Raw genomic sequence first — 21,352 nt, forward strand, 5'->3', positions numbered from 1 at the left:
TGTGTGTGTATCTAAGAAATGGAAAGAGAGGAAAAAACACTGATAAAAAATAAGAAGAAAGGTAGATGATGGCCAGCTTCATAAGTGGCAGCTGGGTCGTGACGGAATATGATGGAGAGAATATCAAAAAAGTAAGCTAAAGGGACTCGCTGCTGTGGCTGTCCCTTTGAATTGCGCGGTTGCCATGACATTTCGTTCATTTGGTTCTGACGGGGACATTCTTTGTCTGGCTAATTCGACATTTGTGCAGCATGCAAAATATTATCAAATTCCTGCGAACAAGGGGAAGAAACTAATAAACGACAACAGGTGAACAGGCGAGCGAGCGACCGACCGACTGGCACGTGGCAAATATACATAGATAGAGACAGGAAGCCACGCGCTTCTCGGCTGCTCTGGCAACATGAAAACCTGAAAATTCCACAATTTTCCACCACCATGGATGCCACAGAAACCCACAATATAAAAACAAAAGTTAAAAGAATGAATTGTTTAATAAAACTATCTTTCCATGAAGGAAAGGAAACTTTTCATTGCTTGACTTGGTCTTTTTTCTTCGAGTGTATGGGGGCTGGTTTATCGATTGATATATTTATCGATAGTTGCGGCAAGGACCCTGCCACAACATCGCTATCGAAGTCCTTACAGCCAGCTGTTATGCTACTGTGAACAAGTTTTTGGCATCAGCCAATCAGCAGGCTGGGAAGATTGAAGAGCCAATCAGCGGCAAGCAATGGGCCAAATGGCTCTCAGAGCAGCCAGAGGTTAGAGCGAGTCAGCTAGTGCAACCAATTGCGTCCATTATGGCCGCACACACACACACACACACACACACACATGCATATACGTGTATATATTGTTGTTCTTTTCTCCTTTTGGGCAAATCAATGCAAAAGAGATAACCCACAGAAGCCAGATAAAACGACACTGAGACAGCTTACTACCCGTCGATTGTTGTCCAAGGGGGTGGAAGCGGGTGCAGTTGGTTCATTGAAGGCATTGTCAGTGCGCAGGGCAGGTTGTTGTTCTTATCATCATCACCATCATCATCGTCACTATCATCGTCATCATCCCCATGATGATGATGATGATGATGATGGCGGAGTCGATTCGGTTTTGATTTTGATTTTTTCGCACTTGCTTTCAAATGCAAGCGAGTCCGCTAAGGAAGCGTTACGCGGTTTTCCGTTCCATTCCGTTCCCGTCGCCAATTCAGAGCAATTCACAGCAAACTGAATAGAAATTTGTGTGAAATGAATGCCGTCGCCAAAAAAAAAAATGCAAACCGACTAAAAATTTGCCTATACATATAACACGAAAGATAAACAAGTGAAATTGTGTGATCCCGAAAAGAAAATCAATTAAGTAACAAAGAAAGTAACTTAAGGTCAAAAGCGGAAAACAAAAAAGTTCAAATCAAAAGAAAGTAATCCCCACATACATACATAAGTGTATTGAGGACTGTGTCCAGCTGTCAGTTGGTCAAACATTTCATCAATAAACGATACAACTTCCGTTTTATTGCGTGTTGTCTGTGTTTCAGCGTGTGTGTGTGTGTGTGCGTGTGTGTGTGTTAGAGTGAGCATGTGTGTGTGTGTGTTGCGTGGCAAGAAGGAAACTTTTCAACTTCCGGCCAAGTGACTTCGATTTAATTTCTTTGGCTTTTTTATGGTCAAGGCATTTAATTAATTTTTACTATGGCAATTTGATTGCCTTTGTCATCGTCGTCGTCTGGACTTAATCTGCAGTCTGAGACACCGCCCCAAAACCCCCCTCAGTCCTCCAGCCTGAATAGCCAACTTGGGTGAGGGGAAATCAAGGTAAGTGGCAGACAGCCTGACAATAAAAGTGTTGTAAGAATCAAGACATTTTGCGGTTATTGAAAGGGAAATGTTTTTTGGTTTGTTTATCGATTTAGACCACAAGACAAAAAGAGGGAGAGTGAACAGAAATTGCCGTCGCTTTGCATATATATATATACATACCTAACGATTTAACTCCAACTTGCAGATTTTCATCTGATTTGCTCAGAATGTAACTAACTATATATCTGAGAATGTTCTGATAACACACTGTGATAGACGACTAAGTATACGAAACTTGCAAAGGGAAAAGGGAATCAACTGAATAAAACAATTCAGCAATTCAATCAAATTGAAGACAAAAAACACAGACAAACTGTCGACGTTATCGATAAGAAACTTTTCGGCAAACATGCTGAACAATCTTGGGGCCAATGTGCTGGGTAAGTACTATATTTTATTTATTCATATGTAAATATGAGAGGGAGAGGGAGAGGTAGTGGTAGGGGGAGAGGGAGAGGTGGTTAAATGTCGTAATTAAGATCGGCTAGTGAATTACGCTAATATATAATAATATGTGTATTAAACCATCCGCTCTGGCTATAATTAAACTAATTTCTTTGGCATACGTTCCGAGTAGTAGTTACTTCCGATTGCCGATTGCCTTTGAGTCCGATTGATTCTGCTAAATGGCCTATAATTGAGCCGTCTAAACAGTTGGCGCTTGGTGTCGCATGCATTTAGCAATAATTAAGTTGTATATTTAACTAACTCGGCGCTTCTCATCATCATCACCACCAAGTTGGACATCGACATCATCATCATCATTGATGAGTGGGTGCGGGTTGGGATTGGAATCGCTTGGACTGACTGTGTGTTAATTGCCATAATTGCTCTTTTAAATATGCCGCAAATTGTGCTGTAAATTACATTTGTACATTGTACACATAATTATCAAAGTATATACATATATATATTCATATCAAAATGTACATTCGAATTCATTCACATTAATATAATCGCTTTTTTCTACCACATTGTTGATAATTTTTCAAGTACTTTCAATTTTGGCAATCAATTTCTGTAGCAACAGCAACAGCAAGGGCAAGGGCAAAGGCAAGGGCAATCAGCCAACTGCATTTTTCTGCAACTGCCAACATGAGAAATTTATGTTGCGCGGCATTTTTTTTTATTCAATTTTTATCAACCATTCACTTGCACCCACTATATCTGTCTCTCTCTCTCTATCTCTTTCCCTTTCGCGCTCTCATGTCCTGTGCCTGGGTTTCTGTTCTTTCTCAAAGTAATTAATTACTTTTATTAATTTATTGCCATTTTTCATATACAAGTTTTCTCTGCTGCTGCTGCTGCTGGTGGCGCACAACACTGCGTATACTCAATGCATTTTTCCCATAGTAATTCCCACACAATTGCAAATATCGGCAGTGAACATATTTCATTTCATAGTCAATACAAACAAACAAAAAAATCAAATTGAAACCAATGACAACAATAAGCGAATAGTTTGAATTTATTTACTTTATTTCAAAAATTATTTTTTATGCCGATTCGAATTGTCATTTAACTAAATGTTTAGTTAACATAAAAACGTTTTATATACTTCTTTAAGAGTTCATGTTTTTGTAAATTTCTAAGAAGATTCAAAACAAGAATTCAATTAAAGTCTATGGAATAGAAAGCCTTCTCTTTTCTATTTGGAATACTATTAAGTGTTTGATATATATTCCAGCTGAAATTTCTGAACTGATGAGTGCTTCTATAAGCAAAATTTGAACAAATGGCGACATTTCCTTAATTTGGATTTCAAAGCGAAGAGTTCAAAATGAATGTTTTTAAATATTCAGTTTTTGTTTGAATGTGATGAAGCATTTTGAACTAAAGGCAAGTCAATGTAATCATCGATGTCTTGAAATCTACTGGCTCTAATTTGTTTTAATATTGATACTAAGTAGTAGACCCGGCATTTGAAAGCATGAATTGAATCTTCGAATTGACTTCAGGAACACGTTAGAATGTGGATCCGTGCCCGATAAGTAAGCCGTTCAATGGTTCAGGTTGTGTTTAAATTTCAGGTATACACATCCCAGCTGGCTCATTTCAGAGCGTGACAATGCGGACACTCCTTGTCCATAGCACCAGTTACCACTTTCAATATCGGGCTCATACTGGAATGCTAGACGCAGGAATGAATCAGATATAAATGCTCGATGTCGTTGTTCTAATCTTCTGACTTTTTTGAGTTCAGCTCGTGTATCTTCTGGCTCTTGCACCACTCTGACACGTGCATCAGTATTTTGTTGCTGGATTTGTTCTTCTGCTGAAATCAGCCCCTTTGAGTTTTCCTGGCACTGCTCACCGTACAAAACATACATGAATAGAATGAATGAAATTATTTAATAATGAAAAAAGTGACAGCTAATTCAATTACGATTGATCAGTTATCGACCGGAGAGGAAAAATGATTATTAAAAACTAAGCGTTGATCGTAGAATGGTGAAAAATAGTTGTTGGCCGAATCTTATAGATACCGGATTGGCACAAAAAATTTCATCAAAATCGGTCAAGCCGTTTCGGAGGAGTATGACAACGAAAACTGTGACACGAGAATTTTATATACATAGATGACTAAATTTGATCCAAATTGAAAGACCTTTTATTTTGATAGCCAGGATCTTGCAGGACACTTATCTTATATAATTCATGAAATCATTTTAGCTAGAAATTTGTAAATTCATGTTCGAATTATGTGCCTATTGCCCTCTGCCCTCCACCTCATTCAAGGCCCACCGCTTTTGAAGTTGTTAATTAAATATATGATAAGTGCCTCAAAGCAGTAGACTTATCCATATAGGTATTAGAAAAGTTTCAAACATCAGTCGATTACATTTTTAAGTTCTTTAATAACATGGACTTACATTTTTATCAAGTGATTTGATTCTTTTTGAGGTAACTTTTGAATGAATTGCATAAATTACCTTAAACATATATTGATTAGGAGGAACTCTAAATTTTTTATCGGAAAAAAACTAAACAAACATCGAAACGAAGACAAGAAACAGCTTAGCTAGTTAAGGATTGGAACAAAATAGATAACGGTAAGGATATCTCAGAGTTTATTGGATTATCAAAATCACTTTATATACTTCGATGAGTTATATGAAGTATGAACATGATATACTTAGTCCCAACTATTATTTATATACATAGTTCTAGAAGATCTTTAGAAATCTTTTGTGGCCTTCTTTTATAGTTGATGAAATTTCCATCTGTCATCTCTCATTTCACTGATTTGAGCAGTCCATCAATGTTATTCTCACTTAACAGATCTAATGGTTTATAGTTCCATTAGGCAAGTTTATTTGAGGCACATTTGCAGTCGATTTTTACTTTGTGCTAAAGTCATTTTTTTTGTTTTTAACCCATAAATATCAATGTTTCGCACTGCGCCTCAAAATATACAAAAAATAATCCTTTTTTGAAATCCTTTTGCTAGCTGTTTCACCACAGAGTCTGGCCATAATAAATTTCCTAAGCCTTTTCGGAGTCCGCCACCACATAAACAACAACAAAAAAACTATGCAAAGAAGCAACAGAAGGGCAAAATTTGCATATTGAGGTTTTTCCAGGGAAGGGAGCAGATTGGAGCTTGGGGCTTGGGCTCAGACTTGCCACAATTAAGAACAATTTACAGGCGCAAAAAAGGAAATACAAAAAGTTCTCCCTCTCTCTCTCTGTCTCTATTGCTTCATCTCTATCTTTCTGAGTCATTTAATTTGCATATTCTGCGAATGTCGCGAAAAACTTAAATCGCATTTTATTAACATTTCGAGGGAGAACAGAGAAGAAGGGCAACAATTTTATATACCTCGGATTAATTAAATTAATTTGATGATTGCATTTGTAATTTAAGCAGACTTTGCCTAGCACCCACTTGGCCTCCCGCTCTCCTTCTTCCTCTTCGTGCATTGGCATTTTTGCGGTATTCTGCGCTAGTGAAATATGTGCCTATTGTGCCCTCCACCCTCCACTATCACCCCGCATCTATGGCCCACCGCTTTTGAAAACCGTTTGTATCGAAATGTTTTGCGGTTGCTGCTGAATTCAGTTCCCTGTTTTGCGGTTACCAACCAACCAACCAACCATCCAGACTGCCAGCCCGGCCTAAAAACCGCACAATTTCCAAATTTCAATAATTATGCACAGTGTGCATGCATCTGACGACCCATAGAGATAGCTGGATAGCTGGGATTCTGGGTGCCCGGATAGGAGAGAAGGATAGAAGGAGAGAGAGTCGGAGAGAGATAGGCCTTTAGGCCCATATATTTTGTGGCTCACACGATATTTTGCATTTCGCGCACGAAAAACAGACACAAACTGATTTGTGCAAATTGTGCAAATTGCTTGCGCGATAAATTCATGTTTGCCAATTTTAATTAATTAATCGCTTTGTGCGGTTTTCAGTTCGTTCGTTCGTTTCGTTTCGTTTCGAAACTAAAATGGCCGTTTTCCATGCGTTCTAATTCACGTTTCTGCAAATAGTGGACGGTGTGGTGTGTGTGTGTGTGTGTTGTTGTGCTTTGGACCTAAGCAAATTAGGTGCACATATATGATTGATTCGAATGTTATCACTATAATGATGATTATGCTTATGATGGTGTCCAATTAGACAACATTAGACGAACTGAAATAAACATGGCCATCAAACATTTTGGCCAACTGATTAGGCCAAAAATGTTTCATCTCTCCCTTTAAAAATGAGTGAATATGATGACATCCGCTTAATTAGTCACCCATCTCCGAAACTCTTTGATTACTAACCCAAATCTGATGAATGCATCAAATAAACTCAATAAATTGTGGACCTTATAAAGAGGAAGATTATCATATTTGGTCTAAATAAAGTTACCATATAAATTTCTTAGGACCGCTTAAGTCTTCTTACTCTCCCTCTTCTCTTTTCAGTCAGGTCCATAATGGATCTAGGTGGCTTACTTCAGAGAGCTTACAATCTATATAATATATCTTTTTAAAGAGATGTGTGAATAACTTGGCCCATATTAGCAGAACAAAAGCCAAATTGAGGCATTGACTGTGTCTTGAAACTTAAAACAAAAAGTTGATAAACTTGCCTTTGTCATATGTAGATAGATGGCCAATAGGAACTATATTTTACCATTAACCAAGATCGATTCTTATAGCCAACATCTGCACCGAGATCTGAAAATGAGTTAAGTCAAAATGTGAAGCTATTCACTTGAAAGAGTCAACTGCCTCAAAATTAAAGTCCTAATTCAAAAGAATCAGGATATATGTTGTATGAACTTGAAGATTGTTCAGCATTTAATCTAGATTTAATGTCAAGTTCTTGGGGAGTTGCGTAATACGCTGGTCAAGTAACGTCTCTTTGGCTAGGGAAAATAAATATATAGTAAGCGGACATTTGATATTTTCATATTTATGTGTTACAACTGTAAAAACATTCAAGTTGGAGGCAAGTGGAGAGCAAGATTGGGGCAGGGGAAACGAGTGAGAGATAGAGGAGATTGTGAGAGAGGAGTGCGATTTCGAGAAGTGGCGTTATTTTTGTGAAACCCCCCGAAAACCCAAAACTGACCAAAGTAAAAGCCAAAACGTGATTTCGATGGGAAACAGAAGGAAGGCAGGCAAAAAGTAAGATGAGCCCCACTGGGCCCACTGGGCATTGGCACAGTTGAATGTTAAAAGTCGCACTTCTTTGGAGTATTTGAGATGTTGCCATCGAGCGTGAATTTAGGAGATGAATTGATGATGAGTCTGAAGCTATCGCTGTGTACCTTCAGTCGTATCTGTAGCCACTGATGGCAGTGGCTGCAAGATGGAAGTAGATACATAGCACCTAACACCGCGCCTTAAATTTACTAATCACGAGCGGAGTGACTCAAGTCTGGGTCGGTCGGGTTGCTGGCTTCTGCGTAATGCTCTAAAAATATGATGATGATGATGCCCAGAGCTGGAGTGGCAGCTGTGAGCACTCAATCAAGTTACAGTTACAACTTGCCACTGGTTGCAAGCTTAGACATACCTTTCCCCTCGGCTTGTTTGTTTGACAAACGCACAGATTGCTCTTCTACTTCTGATGATGACGACGGCGATGATGATGATGGAGGATGGAGCTTGGGGCGAGTAACTATTGGGGACGGATTGCTGCTGCTGCTGCCACCACTTCTACTATGACTACCAAAGGGAGGCAAAAAATTGCTAATGAACAGTAGCCGCTCTGGGTGTATGTGTAAAAATTAGCACTTTGCTGGTAACGCTTTAAAAGCGAGTGAACTGTGCAACAACAACACACGTCCATACACATATGTATATCAGATATGGGCGGGAATGTCGTTGGAAAGCGTTTTTTTTCTTCTTCACTTGGATTTGTTGATGTTTAATTTGGATTTTTATGTGGCGTCAGCAGCCAACAAGCAAAACTTCTAACTAAATGGCAAGGTGGAGATAAAAAAGAAACCTGTTGATTGGCCTGCATCGGCAGCGACATCACGTGCAGCAGCAATCACTCCTTGTGAAGTTACCGAAATTTTAACAAGTCCATTTCGAAACAATAAAAATCATTGAAAGCCTTGTTTGTCTTACACATCAAAGGCAACTGACCGCACAGAACAGAAGAGAACAGAAGTGAACTGATCTCAAATAAGTTTCCGTTTCTTCGATTTTCTTTTGGGTTTTTGCTTTCAATGGAAATTGCACACTTTTCCGCCTACACACCTTCACTTTGGCAAACACACACACTGAGAAATCGCAGAGTTGTGCATAATTAAATGAGTATCATGACAACATCGACAGGTGACACGGAGGAGACGCAGTAGTAGTAGGTGGAGGAGGAGGGGGATGAGGAGATGGAGGGGTGGGCATCCCGAAAAGGTTATTGTATGGAGAGGCAAGAGTTCGCATCAACTGGCGATGAGTAAATGTTTAACTTGTAGCAGAGTCGAATAAAAAACAACAACAGAGAAGAAAAAGAGTTCGAGTCAGTCAGTCAGACAGACAGACAGACAGATAGACAGACACGGACTGAGATATTGAGTCTCTCTCACACGTATATGTTAAAAATTCCAAGAGATGAGGTCTCCGAGCGTTTGAGCCTCCGACTTCGACATCGACATCGACGACGACAACGACGACGGAGATGAGGCACTAGCCCAGTCAACCCACTCCATTGGCAACGGCAACAACAAATGTTTGTATTTGATGTTGTTGTAACAAGTAGTAGTCCGTGTTGTTGTTGTGCAACCAAAGCGTACGTTACATAGAGGGTTAAAAATTGAGAAAATGAAAAAAAAGGGGTTAGCATTCGAAATGTATCTGTATCTCCAGCTATTGCATTTGTATCCGTATCTGTTACTGTATTTGTGTTCGTGCGTTGTATCGCACCTCAGTTGAGATTTAGCTCTCTCTCTCTCTCACACTCTCTCTCTCTCTCCCTCTCACTTGTGTTGTTACTGTTTTTGGCATCTTTTTTTCGTTGGTTTTTGAATGACAGGTTGTTGAAAAATTCAATTCAATCCGATCGCCGCAGTTAGTTCGGTTCGAGCAATACGCAACATCGTTCGTCATTTTGTACGCACGACAATAGAAATTGTCTTTATATATATGTACACAAAGATATATATATACGTAACGGAAAATCAGTTTTTGTGAGTGTGCGATAAATAGTGAAATTTCAACTCAAATATCTCTAAATAATTAAAAATAATTTATAAAAGAAACCACAAAAATTTCACTCAGTCATGACCTTGCCAAAGACCAAGGAAAACACAAAAAGAAAGCAGACAATGCAAAAGAAAATTCCCAAAAATAATTAACTTAAACTACATTTTATTCAAAAGATAAACAAAATAAATTACAAGTGAAACTAAATATTTAAAGCGCGCCACTTGAAGTAACTTTATCATAGTTCATCATGTGCTTTCGGAATTAGTATATATACCTACAATTAGTATATGTTTTTGGATACTAGAAGTAATTTATATATAGAGTGAATTGTCATTACAAGTATTTAGGGATCAAGTTAGTTAAAATCTGTTCAACAACTTTTAGCTGCAGAAATTCGCCATTGAAATCGACACCTTCGATATATTATAGAAATAATTGGTTGGGTAAAGGTGACCGCTCTTGTTTTTAGCAGATAATCAATACTATCTAGTTAATCACAACTTGAATTTTCAACTGAAAATGAATAATCTTAACCAATATTAAGTGTTTGTTTTAGGGCAAAATAGTTGAATCTTTTCTATGAACTAGCTAATTGACTTACTAACCATTTGAGATTTGAAGATTAATCCATTCTAAAAACAACCAGAGGGCCGGGACTAACTTCGACCGCGTCAAAGTTTGTATACCCTTGCAACTTTTTTGGCAACTCTTTCCTTACCTATTAGCCATTAAAGTGGAAGAACGTTTTATCTAAAAAGGCTTATGTTTGCGAAAGAATGGCCTACAATCATAGGAAATAACGAAGATATTGATGAAAGTCACTGTTTTTCACCGATCGTTCCTATGGGAGCTATATGATATAGTCACCCGATCTTTATCAAATTTGGCACAGTCATTAACAGATATATAAAATTAAGAAATGTTTAATTTGAAAGCAATCACGTTAAGAGTAACGAAGTTATTTACAAAAGTCACTGTTTTCGCCCGATCGTTCCTATGGGAGCTACATAATATAGTCATCCGATCTTGATCAAATTTGGCACAGTAGTTTATAGGCGTAATAAACTCTTTCACGATAATAGCGCAGAAAATAACGAAGTTATTGAGAAAAGTCACTGTTCGTGACTTTGAAGTTTGTATGGGAGCTATATGATATAGTGGTCCGATCCTACAAGCCTACGTGCAAAATTTCAGCTCTGTAGCTCTTACGGTCTAGGAGGAGTTTGCGTTGATCCAGACGGACGGACGGACATGGCTATTTGAACTCGTCTCGTCGTGCTGATCAAGAATATATATGCTTTGTATGGTCGGAGATGCTTCGTTCTATGCGTTGCACACTTCTGACCAAAATTAATATACCCTTTTTGCAAGAGTATAAAAAGTGTGATTTCTTTCCTATTAATGGGTATATTTCACTTACTCCTCGGAAAGCCTCTTCAAGGCAAACAATTTACTTGTATTTTATATTAAATATACAATTGAAATCTTTATCTATTAACTAAGTTTGACAAGTACTAAACCAAAGGCGAAAAGCCTTCACGGTTCTTGGTTTTAGCCTCTTGTTCAGTTTTTGTCTGTTTGCTGAGCTGAAGTCTTTGCCGTTTGTTTGTTTAACTTATTAAACAATGTGAACAAAAAAAGTTAATGTATTTTAAATGTAAACACTGAAGCTTGATTTTAATAAGTCACTAGCTTAATAAACAAAGTATGGAAAGTGGCTTAGGATCGGGTGGGGATTAAAGCTATATACCGAACCATTTGAGTTGATTAATTGATTTAAACTAATGCCACGATATCGTCATCTTTGTTAGGCCCCAAGGATTGTGATTTACCCAAGGCAGCTTTAACCGCTTTGCATGCTGGCGTTAATAGTTTTGGCCAATTGCCTGGTGCTCCAAATATAGCCGATCTTGGCGGTGCTGGTGGTCCAGGCGGCGGCGGTGGTGGTGCAGGTGGTGGTCCTAGTATTGGCGGTGTGGCACGACTTCATATCACTGGCAGTTTATGCGATAATTCCAATCCTTTATCTGCCGCTGGCAGCAATCACAATACCAACAACAACAATAACAATAACAACAGCAACAGCAACAACAACAACAATAACAACAACATGCAACAACAGGATCAGGTGAGAATATATATGTTGGCAAAACAGCATATTATAAACAAGTTCTACTAAATCATCCGGCCTTAGTAAGAATATTTGCTAAAACTATTTTTTAATAATCCATGTTCTTTTCGATGTTTTTTCCATTCCTTTCTACGAAAACCAAAAAAATACACAAAATATATACAAATACAAACCAAAACCCAATTCGATCTCAAAAATAATCCAAATCCAAAAATGTGAATGTGTGTGTATTGAATTGTGTAATGAATCAATTAAATGTGCAATGAATACTATCAATAATTAATAATAATAATAAAAAAAAAAGTAAGTGTGATTTGATTTATCTCCATATGTAGACCTTAGAAACTCTATTGTACTTCTAATCTGTAACCCCGTAACCCTGTTCTTAAATAGATATATACATACATACATATATAGATACTATTAGTTTGTAGTAGTTCGATATAGTTTGAATGTTGAATATTAGTGTTGTAGGCCAACTGTTTTAGCCCCATCCCATCATGATCTCGTCTCTTTCTCTCTCTCTATCTGTTGCAGCATCTGGATAAAAACAAACAGAAACGCCATCGCACTCGTTTCACCCCGGCCCAGTTGAACGAACTCGAGCGATGCTTCTCCAAGACCCACTATCCGGATATATTTATGCGCGAGGAGATTGCCATGCGCATTGGCCTAACTGAGTCCCGGGTCCAGGTGAGTCCTTTAGCCCTTTTCCGTCGAGAAACTTTGCTGCGGCTTTGTTTTCGCGGTTTTCCGCATCGCTGATTAGCTGTCCGTCGTCATCGAACTAAGTGAACCTCCATGTGGCATGTGGAATGACAGTTTGGCAGCAGTTTCAGTTAAGCCTGCAACATGACATTTTAACTGATGTTGCACAAAACCGCCAAATCGACAAAAGATTCAAAGACACGAGACTGAGAGTACCCCATGAACCCCATGAACTCAACTGGACAGTTAAAATGTGGTTTCAACCAGTGGAAAGTATAGACATTAACGCATAGTTATAGAGTGATGCTTTAAAGGACATATTCTACATTCATTTCGAATTCATTCCCAATTGTCATCCGTATTCCTGATATCATAACAAAGTTTCCCTGTTTCTTTCTCAGCTTTAATTCAGAGCTCAACAGTTAATGGAAAGCCCATTTGAGTCCTGCACTGAAAGAGAAGGCGCGACGGAGTATTTAAGCGTCCAAAAATTATACTTTATTAAAGCACATAAAGTCAAATTTAGATGGTGCTCCCAGTCCCCGCAGTACTCCCTTTTGTGGACTTATGACTGTCGCTGTCGGTGTAAAAGTTTGCCGCATCCAAACAAACACACACACAGACACTCATACATATAAAGTGAATGTGTGGGCATTATCCTTTTGTGGCTTGCTCTAGCTTCCTGGTTGACTGCCACTGCCATTATCCTGCTGTTCGGCTTGATGTCTCCTCCCCATTCTGAATCTCACTTTTGCTCCTTTCTTTGGGGGGGAAGGTGCCTGTCGGGGGCGGGTTTTGTTTATGCGACAATCGAATTTACTGCTTCATTAAATTTGTGTTTAAGCTTCCGTTTCCTGTTGAGGCAGAGAATTCCAACCGTCCCCCTCGATTCACTCTCTCTGTGAGTGTGTGTGTGTATGTGTGTGCTTCATTGGTTTTGGCTTAAACTATGCATTGCGAGAATTGTTTTGCGGTTTTAAATGAATGCCAAAACTTTTGTCCTCAGGAATTATTTGCCTGCCAAACAATTAGCCAAATGCCAGAGCAAAAACAAAAAATAAATCAAAGGATAGAATGGGGGATAAAACTATTGCCTACTTTCAGGCGACAGCTCAGTTGAATAATGCTGCTGACGATGATGATGAGAAGGAGAATAAGAAGAGAAAAGAGGAGGGGCAGGACGTTGCTTCTCTGATGCTCTGATGGTGGCTTGCCCTGCCGGATATTCTACTTTGATAAATTGTTTTAATAATTGCGTATCAGTGTTGGCTGTTAATGTTTTTTTTCCCGCCCCACCGACCCTCTCTGCACCCCTAACCGACTGTCGAGGTAGGACAATGCCAAATGATGCAGGTGAAGCGGACTGAATGAAGAGCCAAGGGCATGGGCAAGGGCAAGGGCACGAGGATAATGCATGTGGTGCCCGTTTTCCTTTCTCTTCTTTTCCGGTTTGGGGTGTGTTTTTCGTCCGTTTTCCCTGCCATTAACACGCTATAATGTTTGATTTTTCGTTGTTGCTCTTGGCGGCTTAGTGGAATGTCAGCCCATGTTGGATTAGTTTTCGGGATTGTCTTGTTAAAACAAATTAGCATATAAATTAAGTTCGGCCCTGCTGTTCGCCCACTCTCACTCTTACTCTCAATCTCAGCGTCACTTGCTCTTGCTCATTCGCCCGAAATTTATTGGGAATTTTTAGGTTTAGCGAAAGTGTTGCAAATCTTGTCCAACTTTCATTTAATATGCACACACACGTCTGGCCCTAAATCAATCTACAAGGATTTCAGGCTAATGACGGCATAAAGACAGGGCTCCAGCTCAATTTTCTGCCCCAACTCCCCGAATTGCCCCCAAAGAGGATGTTGGGCATATTAACACGAAAATCAAGTCACAAAGCCAAGGCAAGTGAAGAAAGGGGAGAATCTTTCTGCCCACCTCTCCCTCCCACTCTCTGTCCTCACTGGATGGCAAGTCATGTGCATAAGTTATGAATCTCACGTAGCCCAAAAGAGCAAAACGAGCAGTCGGTAAGCAGTTCTTCGGATATAAAAACTTAGTCTCACACGCAAACACAAACACAAATACAAATACAAATATAATTTAATAAAATAAAAGAACTAGGCAGACTTCCCGCCTCCCCCCAAATCGGACTATCCGCTTAGTTAAGTCTAATCGCATTCTTTCGGGTAAATTAAAAGCCAAAAGGAAGCAAGGACTTTGGCATTATACCCCTGCAGGACAATTGTTAATTTGTATTTTCACAGCTGGCAATTGACAATTTGCCTGACCGCCACCCATGGCTATAGACAATATGTTTGTCACTTACAATTTCTCTCAACACAGCGGAACACGTGAACAACTCAGCAGGAGATTGTAGACGGAGGATGGCGGTGGCAGGATTCCCAGGACTTTCCGCCTTCCCAGGGTGAAGAAATGTCCCACAAAATTGACTTATCATGATTTTACACTCTCTCTCTCTCTCTCAGAGTCATAGGGCCTTTTGTTTGGTCTGGGGAATGTTTTGCATTTATTGGTTTGTTTATTAAATTTGTGTTTTTGTTGCACATTAAACGAAAGTACAGCAAGGCGTAGGGCGTGGCATTGGCACGACGGCCAAGCACGTGCCAACAAACTGTGTGCCCTAAATGAATTTTTCACTTGATTAATTTGCCTGGCAACTCGGCCAATTCTCACAATGGCAACCGACATGACTGACAATTACATCAGATCAAATGGACAACTATGAATATGCGCGTTGGGGTGAAGTTAAAAATAGAAATGTTATGAGGATAAGCAGGTAACTAGGTAGTTATCTGTTAAAGGATTCTATTGTTAGAGTCCTTTAAGAAAAATAAACTTTATTTGATTCATAATCTTTACAGATATGAGGTGAAGCAGATGAGATAAAGTTTTCAACTTTGGCAAAGTTTTATACAATAATCGGGATCACCTTTTCATTAATGTGACCAACTCCTTATAATCAACTCGTTTTAACAAGTTTTAACGTTTATTTGTATTCAAAACAAAAAGCAAGCTACCTGGAAAGAACTACGTTTTGACTTAAACGAATATATTCGCAATCACTCAATCATACTCAATATTTATTCTTCTATTTTCGAATCCAAACTAATAACCATATTCTAAAAGTATTTCTAATTGATTTAGACTTGACTACAGTCCACATTACATTTGCTATATTGTTTCAGTGATAATAAGTAAATAAGAAGTATTCATTGAGAAAGTTTATTAGAAGTATTCAGCCAAAGGACTTAAAGAACATTTCAAAAAGGCTTGATGGAGATAAAGTCATGAATAGAATCTCAAACCTCAGCTCCAATTTCCATCAATGATCAATTTGACGACTGTCTTTCTTTGCAAGTAATTGAAAAATTTTCTCATTTTCTTTTTCAATAATTATTTGCTCATTTGCAATTGTTGTGAATGAATAATTAACTGTAGCGAATTGACTGCTTGACACTTATCACTGAGTAATTAGTTAATTGTAAGGTAAATCGATGAAAACTCTTATTTTAGGTCATTTGGGAAAGAATTGCGGTTTCCAAATTGGCCCAATTATTAGTTATATAAAATTCATAAGAAATTCATGGAGTTAAAATGGCAAAAGCCAACGCAACGCAATGAGTTCTTAATGAGGACAGCAAAATGATTCTTATTTAAGATATGTATTCGATTGTTTCAATCTTGATGAGATGAAACATTTGCTATTTCCTTTCGATCCTTTCGTGAACATGCAAAAGAGTGAAGAAAGGCGTCTTAAAGGACTCGGATTTTGATGAACGTAATGAAATTGACATGGAACACAGGACTTTACGGGCTTTTAAAGTTTTCCAACCCAAAAAAACACATCCGTATTCAAATTTTTATCGTGAAGTGTTCAACAGGCCTTGAAATTTAAAGCGTTTCCTTTCCTTTTCGTGTCTAATATTTATTTAGATGCCAAGCTCAATCTAATAGTCACCTAGGAGTAGGGAATGAGGGTGGGGGGGTTCGGGCTAGTGACAAAGATATTTTCATAATAATAAAGAGGACAACAAAAGGCATCTAAGGTAGAATTTATTAAATCTCCAGCTACAAAAATTGCAAAAGAAATGAGATGATGAAGACACAAGGACTTGTGGGTGTTGGGATGGGAATGAGGAATGGAGATGGAGATGGAGATAGAAATAGAGATGGGGATTGTGGGTGGGGTTGATTTGGGGAAAGGTAACGAGCTTATTTTTAGCAGACATTTTCTAGCGAAGCACTCCAACAAATGGCTATGACTGGGCCGCGGGCGTCTGATAACCATGGCATCGCATTTTAATTAAAGTTTAATTGAAATACCAAAAAACCGGGGAAAATATGCAACAAACGCAAACAGCAGGAGAAGGAGGAGAACGACGAGCACGATGAGCACGATGAGGACGATAAGGAGAAAGAAATGAAGAGAGCTTCGCTAAAATTTTAGATGCCTGCCAGTGAAAGCTTTAACAAGAGCCACGGGATAGATAGAGAGACCGTGAAAGAAGGGGCCAGACTGACAAGGTGGGAGGGAGGGATTCGGTGGGTTAATGCAGGGGGGCTGGGCAGGACGTAAAATGCACATAAAGAGCATCAAGAAAATCTGGCACGCATTCTGTTTATGGCATATGAAGCAATTTCAAAAGCAATTTCGTTGATACTTTTCATTGAAATGTTTGTGTGAAAATGGCGTGCCAAAGTGCCCAGAGGACCAGCAGAGAGATAGTCAAAGTCAACCGAGTGCCAAAGCGACAGACAAACCCCGACTCCCACTCCGAGTCCCCCACCCTGCATCTATGCTGGGATAAGCTGGGAGACAATTCGCTTGCCATTGATAAACAAAAAAAAGGTTAAAACTGGTTCGAAAAGAACCCTTAGCTCACTGAAAAACTGGTGAAAACCGAACCAAACGTAAAAATAACTTGCTAAAGTGAGATTCAGCCTTAGCCAGGAGCTAGAGCCAGGACCTGGTCGTGGACCCTGCGCATGCTCCACAAATGCATACAGAACAAAGTTTTTTGGGGGTTGCATACCCAAAACGATGCCTCGGTTCGGTTGGAATGAGAAGGGTATGGGAGGCTGCAATGAAAAGATTTTCACAACTATTTCATAAATCAAACGACTCCTAGACTAGCTAGGCCTACGGACAACAAATAGTTGGCCCAAAGGGCGGCCAAACAGAATAAACAGAATAGAAATCAGTTTCCCGAAAAAGGGAAATGTCTATCAAAAATCCAAGCGACACATTTTCGAGTCTATAGATGCTACCAGAGAGAGAGAGAGAGATGGAGAGAACGAGAGAACGAGAGAGAGAGAGAGAGGAAGAAAGGTTGAAAGAGAACTCAAGCAGTATAGCGAAGAGAGTGTGAGAGAGATGGCCATAGTGTAACCTCGTCATCAGCCTCCCCAATGGCTTTTGGGGGCAGCAAATGAAATAAATAGCTTCAGCACACTGTGGGGAACGGAGTGGTGGTGGGAAATGCTTTGGGGTGACTAAAGAGAGGGAGGTGGAGAGTCCCGAGTCCCGGCAAGTGTCGCTGCTGGGGCTGGGCCATCGTAAAGCAGGATTTAAAGGATAACATAAAATAAATCGACTTCCATTTGTATGTATGTATGTGTGCGTGGATGGGTGTGTGGGTGGTTGACTGAGTGGTGGCTGCGAGAGGAGTGAGTCGAGACAACGGCATTTTATGAATTTATACGCAAGTTTTATCTCCGCACGAATGAAAAGATATTGGCCGAAAAGCGATTTTCATAAACCACTCAGCAATGGCAAAGGCCAAAGACAAAGCACAAGCCAAAAGGCAATGGAAGTGGCAACAACTCTTCAGCAATCATAATAATAAAAAGATTGCCATCAAGTTGAAGATGGCCAACGGAGAAAAGAGACAGATAGAAAGAGAGAGAGAGAGAGTCACATAAGTAGCACATCAAAGGACATGCAAACAACAAGACAGAAAGACCAAGGGACAGAGAGAGAAGGACAAACCAAGCACCGAGACAACTGTGGACTTTGTCGAGTGGCCATTTTATTTGGTTTTTGGCCTGTTGTTGCCAAGGCAGCTCCTCCACATTCCAGAGGGGGACTGAATGTATCACTGAGGGCCAAGAAAAAGCAATAACCTGGCCAATTGATTTTTGATTACCAATGCAAAAATTGTCAATAAAACCAGGCCAAAATATTATTGCACTCTTTTGCTCTTTGCCTATCTGTTTCCCCCTATCTCGCTATCTCTCTCTTTCGCTCACTATCTCTGTGGCACTTTGCCAATCAAAAATGTTTATTAAAAGTGAAAGACTACCTCCGCCCCCCCAATGGTTACAATAAATAATATTTACATAGGCATACTAATCGAATTTTGATTGCAATTTTCTGTAGTTGCAAACGCGATATGTGCTCGATCTACGTCTCTCCGCCCCTGCTCCCCTTTTGATCCCTCGAATGCACTCTGATTGATATTTTTGTTATTGGCTTTTCAAGTACATACATACATTTGACTTTTTAGCCAAAGTGCATTTCAATGTAGGCAAATCGAAACGAATCAAATTGCAAATATGCAAAAATATAATCAGAGAATTCCAACTAGGTTCTCGTTTTTACTAGTTTTGTGTTGTGTGTATTATCCTTACAGCTGTTTAATCAGCCATTAGATGCGACATAATGTGCAATTAATGTTGCATAACGAACTGAACACTTAGCCATAAACAAGGTTCAGCAAGGACTACAACAAAGGGCCCATTATGACAGGAGCTGCAATCATAACCACGCACACACACACACACACAGGGTGACACCATTCACACCAAACAGGTTCATAATAACAATAATAAGAATGACACCACCCCCCCTCCACCACCACTCCCCCTCCACAATATATCTGGCAGACCAGAAGCCATAAAATCAAAGCAAATCACTTGTTATCCCATATTCCCATTCTCGGTCGAAATTCTCTCAGTCATAGTCATAGCAGGTCGGTCATCCACTGAATAACCACATCCCCTGGCCATGTAATTTGGCTGCCTACTTAATTTGTGACTTCTGCTTTCATTTTGCCAACCCTCGTTGGAACGGTAACTGGAATAGGAATGAAATCGGCATCAGATTTGAGGGGTGTTAATATCTCTGCGGCCTGCCGCAAGAAATTGCTTTTTCATGAACTTGACTCATTTATTATTTGCAACAGTTTTCTTCGCCCCTCCCTTCGTCTCTTCCTCTCTGCCTACTCTCCCCTCATTTGTTGCTGGTCGACTTTTTGTTTTGGGTGGTGAGGTTTAACAAATTCAGAGTCAAAACATGAAAATGCTTTTTTTGTATCAAACATATGGCGTGAAAATGTTCTTCTTTTTGTTCCCAAACAAAAGACAAACAAAAAATCAAAACTAAAATATGTTAAGAGCATAAGGCGAAAAATATATCAAAGACATTTGTAAGACATTAAACTAATAAGTTAGTTTACAATGAATATTTTCAAGTTTCTTAAAAAACAAATAAAAATGTTTTTTGTTTGATCATCCTTTTCTCCACTCGACCTTATCCTTTCTCCCTTTCTTCAGTTTGTACTGGACACTAAACACGACTCATTACCAAGTCTTTAGCTTACTTTTCTTTATCTAAAACTTGATTTGATTAGTTTCAGGTGAAATTCGATCTCATATTAGTAAGTAAAGACTTTGTCATTAGTTTAATTGATCTTTTAGTTGATTAGCTACCAACTTCTCGTTATTTTGAACCTCTTTAAAAGAAGTCAAATTTTATAAATAGAATTAAGGAATCCTGTCTGAAGTTGAGCCTAGTTCGAGGAATTGAAAATGACTCAATTGAATTACTGTTGGAGTCAAAAATTAAACTGACAAGTTTAGGAAAACACAGTATTGATTTCCACTAACTTGTTTAAAATACATTTTGAAAAGAAAACGCAGAATTAAAAGTTTCATTTAAAGATATATTTCAATACTGACTTTTGACATTTGGATCTGATTATTTTATAGATTCTCAGTCAAATTTATATTAGTAAATACATATATTTGGGTTTTTATTAAAATTGTCACCATCAAAACCATTTATCCTTATTCATTTAATCCTTATAAGTGTTCTGAATTTCATATTTAAATATGTAAATGAATGGCCAATAGTGAAAGTTTTTGAAAACACATCTTAAGATATTATGATCATCTGAAATTCTAAAAAGAAATAATCAGTTTGTCTATTAATCATACATTTAGAAGCGACTACTTCATCTTTTATGATTTTTCGACTGGCAGCAAGCTATTTCCTTGACCTTAAAAAGCCAATGTTGGTATATTATAACAATCCAATAAATTTAAAAACAGACGGCAGCCATCCTCCACTTCATCCTGGCACAACAATGATTTCTGGAATCAGCTCAGTCACTCAACTCGCAGCTGATAATTTATGCATAAGGGTGAAGCTTAAAAAATTACCATGAAACATACAATTTAACGCGGCATAAGTTCAAAATTGGGCGCAACCAAAGGGAAACCAGAGAAAAAAGACCAAAATAACAAGAGAAAAACATAAACAAGACACACACACACACACACATTCAAATTGTGGGCCAGTGTGTGTGTGTATTTGTCTGCCTGTCTGGCACACCCTCAACATACATATGTATATATAGGTGTTTGGAGTAGGGGGTGGAGAGTGAAGGGGGAGGGGATTGGTGGTGGTGTGCATAAAATATAAATGTTTTTGTTTAACCGACATTTTAACGCCTATTTACGTGCCGTGCACGTCATGCACGTTATGCCAATTTAATGGGCTCGAGCGCCCAAAAGCAGGCAATGATTTTGTGCATGTCGATTTCTTTCGCCTCTTTTTTTTGTGTTTTTAGGGCCAAAACGAAACGAAGAGAAAACTTGATGAATAAATAAGAAAAATAAAAGGAAGAACAAACACACACACACACACATACACCACACGCATATACGAATGTGGCTAGCAAAATAAAAC

The 21,352-nt window shown here is 38.8% G+C and overlaps 1 protein-coding gene across 2 annotated transcripts in view; it reads left to right on the plus strand.

The window, feature by feature from the left end:
* Positions 1 to 1,643: 1,643 nt before the first annotated feature.
* otp (orthopedia) overlaps positions 1,644 to 21,352 on the plus strand; it is a 28,584-nt gene continuing 8,875 nt past the window's right edge. For both annotated transcript variants that reach the window (XM_068287940.1, XM_068287941.1), the window contains exons 1-4: positions 1,644 to 1,820; positions 2,011 to 2,245; positions 11,336 to 11,652; positions 12,193 to 12,348. In XM_068287940.1, coding sequence (XP_068144041.1) covers positions 2,215 to 2,245; positions 11,336 to 11,652; positions 12,193 to 12,348 — 504 coding nt within the window. In that variant the 5' untranslated portion in view covers positions 1,644 to 1,820; positions 2,011 to 2,214. The remainder of the gene's footprint in view (positions 1,821 to 2,010; positions 2,246 to 11,335; positions 11,653 to 12,192; positions 12,349 to 21,352) is intronic.

The sequence above is a fragment of the Drosophila tropicalis genome, unplaced genomic scaffold (assembly GCF_018151085.1).
Source record: "Drosophila tropicalis isolate 14030-0801.00 unplaced genomic scaffold, ASM1815108v1 contig_573, whole genome shotgun sequence".
NCBI lineage: Eukaryota > Metazoa > Arthropoda > Insecta > Diptera > Drosophilidae > Drosophila > Drosophila tropicalis.